This window comes from Hipposideros armiger, unplaced genomic scaffold (genome assembly GCF_001890085.2).
Source record: "Hipposideros armiger isolate ML-2016 unplaced genomic scaffold, ASM189008v1 scaffold_337, whole genome shotgun sequence".
Classification (NCBI taxonomy): Eukaryota; Metazoa; Chordata; class Mammalia; order Chiroptera; family Hipposideridae; genus Hipposideros; species Hipposideros armiger.
Genome location: NW_017731687.1, coordinates 1,415,842 through 1,426,490, shown reverse-complemented (window position 1 = coordinate 1,426,490; position 10,649 = coordinate 1,415,842). Strand labels below are relative to the sequence as shown.

The window sequence follows — 10,649 nt, the reverse complement described above, 5'->3', positions numbered from 1 at the left end:
ACCTGCACCCAGGGCAGGGTCTCGGGCAGCCAATGGGGCTGGTCCAGGCGGGCTGTGCTCATGGGTTTTTAATGGGCTGTGCCTCGCTCTGAGTAGCAAGATTAACAACCATCCGCTTAATTCAGCAAAGCCTTCCTGGGCATCCGCTGTACCCGGCTGGGTGCAGGGTGCTGACACGCAGAGATGAAAAGAAGCACTGGGTGGGTGAGGGAGACAAACGAAATCCGCCTAGCTCAGTGTTGGTGCTCAGGACACAGGGGCAGCTTCCAGTTTGTCCCAGGCGCCTGTCGACGACCACATACGGTGTCCTGAGTCAGATCTGCCAAGGCCACATTTATCTCAACTTCAAAGGGGCAGACCAGGCCTGCTTCCCAACGCGGGAACAGCTCCTGGATCTGGACGGCCCAGGGACTTGCTTTGGTGCCTGGGTTTGCTCTCTGCTTTGTCCTGAATCTGGGGCCACTCGACGAGCACATCCAGGAGCCCTGGGGCGTTTCGAAGGGGGCCTGGCGGCTGGCTGGGGCCTGCTTGTCTGCCAGGGAAGGAGTGAGGAGGCGCCTTCATCCAGAAGAAAAACATCTGTGTTTGCTGCTTGCACTTCCACTCTGCCCTGTCTGAGAGGGTGCCCAGGAGACGGTCCCCAGGTCACCTCGCTAAAGGTGTTTAGAGAACACACTTTCACCTGCAAAACAGGAAGACATGACTGGGATCCCAGCCTAAGGCTTCCACACCAGAAAACCAGATAAATAGAACGTCAGGGCTGGAAGGGGCCCCTGGCACTGCCCAGGGTGACACTGTTTATGGACAGGGACTGGGAACCGGCACTGGGCAAACAGAGCAGGAGAGGCTGGAGCCGGGGTTTTGTCCTCCACCCGCCCCATGTCCAGGACACCACGTCCCTGTCACTCAGCCCCCTGGCCCTCACCCATGGTTGTTTTGTTCTGGGGTGTGTGGCTTGCCCTGGCCCCTTTCTGCCCTCCCTTGAGAAAAACAGACACAGGGTGGAGCTTTGTTTCTCACTAGCTCTGCGACTTCAGACAGTTTTATAACTCCTGAGACCCTCAGTTTCCACCTCTGGAAATGGGAATAACCTCACCCACTTCACTGACTTTCTGGGAGACTCATGGCAGCTGCAACAACAGCTGCATAGTTGCGTAAATGATACTCCGTGTTAAGTAAGGACTTTCCTCTCTTTTGACTGCGGTTCCTTGTTGTTGCTTGTTCTTTGGCCCTTGGGCAGCCCAAGGGCCCAAACTCAACTCCGACTGCAACTCCTGCTCCTCCCCATGGGGGGGGGGCGGAGGTTAGGGGGGGGCCGAAGGAAGACAAGGCACAGAGTCCCATTTGTCTCGAGCTTTGTGACCTCAGACGAGTCGCTGGAACTTTCTGAGCCTCGATTTTCCCACCTGGAAAATGGGACTGTTTCCTGTGCTACCTGCCTCACAGGGACACTTGTAGGAATGGAGACGTGACATTCGCTCGGACATTAGCTCAGCATCTTTTATTCCTCATCATGTGCTCATCACCCCCATTTCACACCTAAGGAGACAGAGGAAAGAGTTAAGAAACTTGCCCAAGGTCATGGCCAGAAGTGAGTAACCATGTACTCCACCGAGCGCCCCAGAGGACAACGTACTCCCTTAACTGGTTCTGCTATAGGAGCGCGACCTGCGGAGCAGCCTCTGAAAGAACCGCAGTTGGACAACTGTCCCCTTACTCCCGTCCACTCTGTACCAGGGCCCGTACCGTGCCGGGAACTTGAAGCCGACTGGCTGGGGCAATGCTCTCACGTCCCCCAATACAGGTGCCAGCACAGCCCATCTCCCAGGTGCAGACTCACAGCTGCTCAAAGGGTAGGCGACCACCCAAGTTTCCCCTGGCTGGTCAGTGGTGGGTGGATGTTGACACCCAGCTGCCTGAGCCCAAGTCCCAAGTCACTGGTGCTCAATCCATCACTCTGGTCCCTTTCCCTCCTCCAGTTCTACTCTAGGAAATCAGCCAGTTTCACACCGGGTCCAATAGAATGGAGGCCCTCTGAGGCATCGCCCCTCATCCTTCTTTGTCTTCCTCTTGTCCTCGGCCCCCTCATCTGTTGGTCCCGCCACTGCAGGCAAAGCCCCTGCCGAGGGAGAAATTCCCATTGAAAGTGGGCAGAGGAAGGCCTTGCTTCCCTTCCAGGTGTCCTGCACACCCCCAGGCAGCCCCTCCTCTCAACAAGGGGGGCCTTTAGGTCTGAAAGGATCCAGTGTCCCTGGCCAGGCCAGGTGGGCGTGCTTGCTGGCCTCTGCTGGGCCCCACAGGAAATGGAGGCGTGGAGGACCACCCCCAAGCAGTTGCTTAAAGGGGCGGCTGGCCTGGGGCTGAGCTGGCCGCCTTCACATCATGATGCCCTCGCTGCTCCCACTGCTGCTGCTGCTTCTGCTCGGCAGCACCCCCGCTGTGCAGCCCGCCCCCCCTACATGCTACTCCAGGATGCTAAGCCTCAGCCGGGAGATCACGGGCGACTTCCAGAGCCTGCAGGCCACGGAGCCCTCGGAGCCCTCGGTGAGTCCCCTCCGGCCTGCGGAGGACCAGCAGGTTCAATGCAGACCTAGTTCCCAAAAAATTGCCTTTGCACCAGGAAACAAAAAATGCTATTTTTCTTTTCTGGTCAATGTTAATCTCAAGGGCATTTGTGCTTTAGCCCCATCCTGCTAAATATGGTAGCAGTGGTTTGCGCTTTCTTTTAAGTACCAGGAAAAGTAATCAAAGTCTTCGCAAGGCTTCGCAATTTGGGTTTGTAACTTGCTAGCAAATATGAGAGGATCTGTTGTAAAATATAAAAAAAAAGAAAAGAAAAAGAAAGCTCCCCATAGAGTTAGAACTCTGGAGTTAAGGAAGACCAAAGAATTAAGCTTACTAATACTCTTTACCAGCCTGCTGATTAACTAAGAGTGTGCAGTAAGGGGGGAACACCCGGAGCTGGGCTCCGTCCCCTACCTGCTGTGGGGCACACCTGAGCCTGAGTGTCCTGGTCTGTGAAAAGGGATTGCTGAGCACTCACCCACCCACCCCCTTTCGGGCAGCTGTGGAGATCCAAGGGGTGAATACAGACCTTTAGGACTCAGAGTGGTGCCTGCACTTGGGGACCCCAGGAACAGCAGCCACTGTTATCACCACTCTTCTAAGAAGACCCAGCGGCCCAGAGAGGGGAGGGCCAGCGGGCCTCCGGGAACTAGAATCTTGGCCTCCTGACTGCTTAGGCAGTGTAGAAGCAACACGAGTTAAACTTCATTAAAAGCTATGGTAAAATGGAAAAGTGTCCCTTTACCCCTTGTAAACACTTCAAACAAAATATAATGTTTCTCAGATGTGGGGTTTACGATACCCTAACACCTTCCTTGTATTTTCTTTTTAAAAGTTAAATAATGTTTACTTTTTGCCTATTTATAAAAGTCATAGCCTTTGTAAAACGGTTGGAAAACGCACAAAGGACAAAGAACATAAACATTACTTACAATTCTACCCCCTAGAGGTAACTACTGCCACAACATTCTGGGGGATAGTGTTTCAGCTTTCCGTCTATGCAAAGGTATGCACGTGTGTGTGTGTGTGTGTGTGTGTGTGCATGTGCCTGTGCATGTGTGTGTGTGCATGTGCATGTGTGTGCATGCACATGTGCATGTGTGTGCATGTGTGTGTGCATGTGCCTGTGCATGTGTGTGTGTGCATGTGCATGTGTGTGCATGCACATGTGCATGTGTGTGCATGTGTGTGTGCATGCACGCACGCGCGCGTGTGTGTGTATGTGAACAGATTGGATCAAACAGCACAGCAGTTTTGCAGTTTACTTTTCAATGACACCATCAAATAGATCAACATTCTTTCGCAAAACATTCTGTTGTATGTTTGCATTGCAATTTATCCAGATTCCTTGGTGTGAAATATGTAGAGCAAACACTTTTAAAGGCATCAGATTTTAAAATGTATAGGCTCAGAACTGCAGAGCTGGAAGGAAGTGGAGAGATTATGTATTCGAACTCTAATTTCACAGCTGGGAAAATGTCACACAGAAGGAGACCTGCCCAAGGTCACACAGGAATTTCTGGTAGGGCAGGACCAGAACCTGGGTCTCTGAACTTCAGTCTTACACAAAAAGTAAAACAGTGATATCAGCATGCATATATATATGCACTTTCATATTATTATAGTATATATTATTTATTACTAGATCTAGATGACAGTTATAGAACTGTTTAAATATGTAAATATATATATATATATATATATGTATGTGTGTGCATCTATATATAATATAACAGTTCCCTAACTCATAGTAGATGATATAAAGCTTGCTCTCTAAAAGTAAGATTCTGGGAGTACAGTTTTCTATTTTTGGAGGCATGTGGCACACAGTACGAGTATTGTACATGTCGGCATCAAGAACGTCCCCTGGGATCTGGGGCTGGGCTGGCTGTTTGGAGGGTTGGCAGAGAGTCTTGTGTGACCAGGATGAGGGTGTGTCCCTATGGGTGCCACGGTAACTCATATCCCTTTCTGCAGGAGCTGTGTGTGAGATACCTGCCCAGGCTGTACCTGGATATACATGTAAGAGAGGGCTACCTGCCTGGGGGAGGTGTGGGGGTGGGGAGAGACCCTGAGCAGAAGGATGCAGGAGCCCCCAGCTCCTGTCCCTCCGGCTACTGACTTCTCCCTCCCTGTCGTCCGCTCCCAGAATTACTGTGTGCTGGCCAAGCTGCGGGACTTCGTGGCATCGCCCCAGTGTTGGAAGGTGGCCCAGGTGGACGCCTTGAAGGACAAAGTGAGGAAACTATACACCATCATGAATTCGTTCTGCAGGAGGGTAAGTGACGCCATTGGAAGCTCTTTTTCTACGTGTTAAATCGGCCAAGACTTTTAGAAGAGGAGAGCTGGGAGGAGAGGGGGACAAGAAGGGAGAGAAACTCGTGGCGTGCTTCCAGGTCACAAAGCCTTTCCTCAGCCAGTGTTGCCCTTGGTGAGCGACGGGGACTCAGGACAAGGCCCCTCACCTCCACAAGCTCCCCGCTGATGTGGCGACAATACCCAGGACCACGTGCTAATGATATAAGACAGACTGTATCAGGAGCCAAATGGGGCAGGGCTGGGGTGAGAGGGCTATGGAATTCTGAGAACTCCAGGGGTCAGGGGAGACTTCTCCCGAGGAGGGGGCTTCAGGTGTGCTCTGTGATAGGAGGATTCTGGTAGAAGGGGGAGGAGGGGAGACAGAAAAGGCAGGAAGTCAGCGCTAGTTAACATGCAGAAAGTAGAATCATGTGACCCGAGGGACACGGGCTTCAGAATCAGACAGACCTGGGCTCCTGTCTCCATCTTCCTGCTTTCCTCACCTCCCTGAGACACAGTTTCCCCTTTTGTGACCTGGGGACAGGATAGTGCCTGCCTCCTGAGCTCTTTGGGAAGATAATAATAATTACACCCTGACCGTGTGTATATCGGGTGCTATAGTAGCTCTCTTGATCCTGAGAACCCCAGGAGGCTGACCAGACATAGAATTCCTAGCAGCATGCCTGGCCAGGAATAAGTCCTCAGGAAACTTTAACAATTAGCCATTAACTCATAATTTATGTGTTCATACATCAAAGATTTGTTATGCATTTCTGCCCACACCCATTTCACTCCTCATTCCGCTCTCTCCTTGGTCTGTGAGGGGGAAGACAGGAAGAAGACATCATTACAGCACCATCTGATAAGTGGTGTCACTGACTCTAAAGTGTTTGAAGGCGAGCTCTGGTGCTGTCTGTCATGCTGTCCCCAAAGCCTGGCCCAGAGTTGCTGCTCAGTAATTAAGGTTCATGCATTCATTCACTTTTTCACCCATCTATTCCTCTGGCCAACCAATGTATGAGTGACTTCAATAAATCGCGAGGAACATATAAGATTCTATGGGAATGTGAAGGCATGGGCAGCTCTTCTTGGGAGAGTAAAGGATGGGAAGTTTTTGCCCAAAGGGAACAACTGAAGTCCTTGAGGATCAGCAGGAATCCTATCGTCGTGCACGGGCTCAGCCGCCGCCTTCAGTAATGATCCTGCCCTTCGCACATCTTTTTCAGGATCTGGTGTTCCTGTCAGATGACTGCAATGCCTTGGAGTACCCAATCCCAGTGACCACAATCCTGCCAGATCGTCAAGGCTAAGGCAGCCCATACCAGAGAGAAGCCACGGGGACTGAATGGTGTCAGCTGCCCAGACACAATGGGCTAAAGCCATGGTCCCCTCGGGTCTCCCTGTTCCTGTAGCATCTGAAAGTGCCACCTGGTTTGTCCACGTTCTGGAGAGCAGGGACGGTGCTCTGACCCCGGAACTTACTTTGAACGTAGTTAGAAGCCTTGCCTTCATTCCCCCTGGCTTGTCTTGCCAGGAAGGTTAGATACACAAGCATGTTTATTTGATCACTAGGAAGAAAAGGGCAAATCAGCTTCTCTTTGATGAACAAGTAGCTTGAGAACAAGCAAAATACTATGTTTCTAGTACTGCTTTTAATGGAGTAGTAGTAGTACCATTTTCCTTTCCTGATAGGAACCTGCTTACATTTAACCAAACTTCTATTTCATACCCTCTCCCATCACAAATGTTCCTTAGACTTACTTTTCATTTTTAAAGAACTTTTCACTGCCTATACGATGTACTTGTAAGGTTCGTAATTACGTAGCGCTGACGGGAACCACTCTTTCATTGAAAGGTGATGAAAATCAAATAAAGACGATCTTTACAGTGAGAAACACGTGTCCTGCTGTGCTTGTCCAAAGTGGACGTCCATGCTCACTTCACATTCCTTCTCAAAGTTGCTGCTCTTAGCAAGATGCCTGTTTCTCCCTTTTCCCAAAAAGCGCAGGTATTTCTGGGTCTGCTTCAATCCACCTGCATGAAGGTCTGTCCCTAAAACATTGGGAGATGTTCCGATTTAAGTGTAGGGACAGACTGTACCTTGCATCCTACCCACGGGCAGTGCAATACCTGGTGTGTATCACGAACCTCAGATGCAGGCATCTAGGAGGCTGAGGCTCATGGAGCTTAAGTAACTTGCCCAAGGTCACCAGATGGCAGGTAAGTGGGTTGAACTCCAGGGCTCCAAAGCCCGCAGTCATCCCAGTGCTCCACGCCGGTTCTCTGCAGGTGAAGCATGCTTGTTTAATTAATTCGTCAAACCTACAGTACAATCTCAGTTGAGTAACTGGATTGGTGAAATGCTGAAATGTCAAATATTGACTTTTTTTAAATTGCATGTTACATTGGGATTTTTTGTTTCTTTTACTCCCTTCTGTACCTATGGACCGTGCTTTTCCTCCTTCATCTTAGATGCCTCGGACTTCCCAGCTGATTTACCAGAATGCTTCAAGAGGTTTTTATTTTCTATTTAGAAGCAGAAGACCACAGCATCACAACACCAGCCATGGTTGTGTTGGTTTCCTAAGACTGCTACAATACGGCGCCACAAAACAGCTTTCACTGTTGATCCCTCCCATCCAATTTCCACACAACAGAATAATGTTTTAAACATCCATTAAATCATGTCCTTCACCTATGGAAAAACTATTGCTTCCACGTTGGGTGAAGTTGGAACTTCTCACGTTAGTCTATTTACCCACCACTCCCACCACCATCAGACTCTGTAGAGCATCCTGTGGCACACAGTACTTTTTTATCTGTTTGTATACTTGCTTATTGTATATCTCCCCCACTAGACGATAAGCCCCAGGAAGGCAGAGACCATGTTTTCCATTTTTTTTTTGAGTCCAACAGGTAGTTTGTCAACATCCACATAATTTTACATAGAAGTATTCAGAGGCCTTAGCATATGTCATGCACTATGATGGCATGTCAGTTAAGTGCGGGCCTGTGATCCATGTGTGCTTTGGTGCCGGGCACGGCACAGCCCCCTATGCAGGGCTCGGCAGCAGAGCTGTGGGCCGTGTGCTTAGTGCCAATCTGCTGAGTTTCTCACGTCAGCGACTGCTCCTCCTGGGCCGGAATAGGCAGCTGCACTTGTAAAAGATGTTTGTTTTCTTTTAATATACTAAATGGTTGTCCTGTTACCAATAGCATTCAGGCAGGATTGGTGATTTTAAAATAAATATGAAATAAAATTGCAGCCATGGTTTTATTTTGCTTCCGCTGATTATGAATACATATAAAGAGCAGCAGGAATATTAAAATTCTTTTGAATGTACTGCCATCTTTCTTTAGGGAAGTTAAAACACATTGTACGTATCGTCTTTAAGGTTCCCTTGAGGAGTTAGGAAATAGTACAGGTGAATATATTGGGGAAACCTCCACAGAAAGCACCAGAACTTTCTTTGTTGACTAAATTATGGAGCGACTAGACTCTCTGCTCTGTGCTCTGGAGGTCATCTGCCAAGGATGGTTTCCTAAGCTGAGTTAATTGAAAATTGTGATGAATGTTCTTTGGTTTATTTTTTTTTATTAGTTTCAGGTGTACAAAACGATATAATAGTTAGATGATCTTGCAATTCCAGGTGGCCCGTCCCCAGTCTTTCTTCATAAAATACACAATATTGCACACACTCGTACACTCATAACCTCAGAGGCCTGCTTCCTATGTTCCCAGGAACTCCCGATTCTTGCTTCTGAGGTAAACTTCAAAGCCTCAGTAACGCACACTCCCCCGCGCAGGCGCACACAGACCCACACCTCGTGGGTGTTCATTCTCCCAGTTGCTGTGATCAGAAAACACGACTATCTGGGCTGCAGCTAGCTGCAGAGACCTAAACAAAACCCTTAGCTTTACTTCCTGAGTACATCAAAAAGCTTCATCAACAGTTTGGCTGTCTGGGAGCACTTTGACTGCTGACATCAGCATTTTACCACCACACCCAGGGGCGACTTAAACCAACTGAGAATTATTAGGCAAAAATCCTCATAGTTTAAACCTAGGTGATGTGCAAAAGTGCTAATAATGTGAAATCACCTTTTGTGTTTGCAGAACGGTCAGGTCTATAGCCAGGTCAAGCACTCCCAGGATACAGTGAGGACTGCCCTGAAATCTATGAAGTGTTGGTGAAGAAGAAAGAAAAACTAGAAAAAGAGCACAGTTACACAGAAAATGGCCAAGTCAGCAGTCATAACGTAGGTTTATATTCCTTCACACGGAAGGTATCCTGAGAATGATTTGGACATTGGATGTGCATTTCTAAAACATGTGCAATCAAGTTCCTGAAATGCAGCTTGGCTTATTTTTTGAGAATTTTCTGGCAGCCACACAAAGACAAGGAAATGTGCTCCAGAGTTATCGTTTTTTAATTCACTTCATCTTGATCCCAGGGCTCCAGCATCCCTACAAAGACACCTAAAATTTTCAAATCTGACAATATCAAGCATTAGTGAGGACACGTGGCAGTTGACACGTGAGGGCAATTGGAAAATGATTTGGTGTTTACCTAGTAAATGTGAAGATGTGTTCACCCTATGACGCAGCCTTTGTAACCCTAGCATATACCCTAGAGAAACGCTTGTACATGTACCCCAGCAAATGTGTCTAAGGGTGTTCAGAACGAGATGTTTACAAATGACCGGAAACAACCCCACAGTCCATCAATGACAGGAAGTATAAATAATGATGACATCATATAATGCAGATGATAGAATGTTGTAGAGTCATATAATGATGGCAATAATTAATACATTACAATGACAAGTAATCACATGGCGAAGAGGAGGAAATACAGAATGTTGAAAAGCACAAGAAGACACTAGAATGATTCTATTCCTGTAAAGAGCTAGAACGGGCAAAGTATAAAGCACATTTTAGGGGATATAAGCTTTAAAGGAGTTCGGGGGTGGCCGGTTAGCTCAGGTGGTTAGAGCTCAGTGCCCATAACACCAAGGTTGCCGCTTCGATTCCCACATGGGCCAAGGAGCTGCGCCCTCCACAGCTAGATTGAAGACAACTACTTGACTTGGAGCTGATGGGTCCTGGGAAAGCACACTGTTCCCCAATAAAATCCTTTTAAAAAAAAAAGCTTTAAAGGAGTTCAAGAAAGTGCTTAAAACAAAATTCAGGACAGAATCCCCCTGGGGAGTGGAGGAAGGGGCCGCCATGAGGAGGACAACACAGACTTTGATAATAATTGCCTGCTTTTCTCTTAAACTGAGTGACGGTTCAATATTTTGTCACTCTTTAGAAAAAAATATATATTATTATCTAGTCAATATTAATAAATACAAAATTAAAATGAATAGCATTCACATAAAACATCAAAAACCAATTACAAATGCAATTTAAAAACCAATCCCATTTACTATAGCAGCAAACAGTATAAGGCACCTGGGGAAAAAAAATGTAAGAAAATATGTGTACAAACTTTACAGAGAAAATTATAAAACTTTATAAAAGGACATAAAATAATGCCCTATATAAATAAAGAGATAAGCTACATTTATGAATCTCAAGTTAACATAAATTCAGTATATCTAGGGACCATCCCAACAGGATGGATCTTGATATGCGGAACCTAAAATTTATAGAAAAGTATAAAAGACCAATAAATTCTGAAACAGAAGAATAGGGGGAGGGGGATTTCCCAGCAGGTATCAAGACTTGTTATTATATCATAGAAATGAAAAAGCTGGAGTTTGATGCAGGCATTAAAAAT

The 10,649-nt window shown here is 47.4% G+C and overlaps 1 protein-coding gene across 2 annotated transcripts; it reads left to right on the top strand.

Moving 5' to 3' along the window:
• The first annotated feature begins 2,376 nt into the window (after window positions 1–2,376).
• Window positions 2,377–6,752, top strand: CYTL1 (cytokine like 1). 2 transcript variants are annotated; one of them, XM_019661156.1, is made up of 4 exons: window positions 2,377–2,535; window positions 4,543–4,587; window positions 4,715–4,843; window positions 6,090–6,752. In XM_019661156.1, the coding sequence occupies exons 1-4, from the start codon at window positions 2,383–2,385 to the stop codon at window positions 6,171–6,173; spliced, it is 411 nt and encodes a 136-aa protein (XP_019516701.1). In that variant the 5' UTR covers window positions 2,377–2,382; the 3' UTR covers window positions 6,174–6,752. The 2 variants fall into 2 exon arrangements, with proteins under 2 accessions (XP_019516701.1, XP_019516700.1); XM_019661155.1 differs by having other exon boundaries at window positions 2,377–2,544.
• The last annotated feature ends 3,897 nt before the right edge of the window (window positions 6,753–10,649 follow it).

Excerpts from the sequence above, each read along its gene's own strand:
- CYTL1 (XM_019661155.1), top strand. The coding sequence starts at position 2,383 with ATGATGCCCTCGCTGCTCCCACTGCTGCTGCTGCTTCTGCTCGGCAGC. Across the intron at positions 2,545-4,542 it reads CGGAGCCCTCGGAGCCCTCG|GAGCTGTGTGTGAGATACCT; the intron begins GTGAGTCCCCTC and ends CCCTTTCTGCAG. Across the intron at positions 4,588-4,714 it reads GGCTGTACCTGGATATACAT|AATTACTGTGTGCTGGCCAA; the intron begins GTAAGAGAGGGC and ends GTCCGCTCCCAG.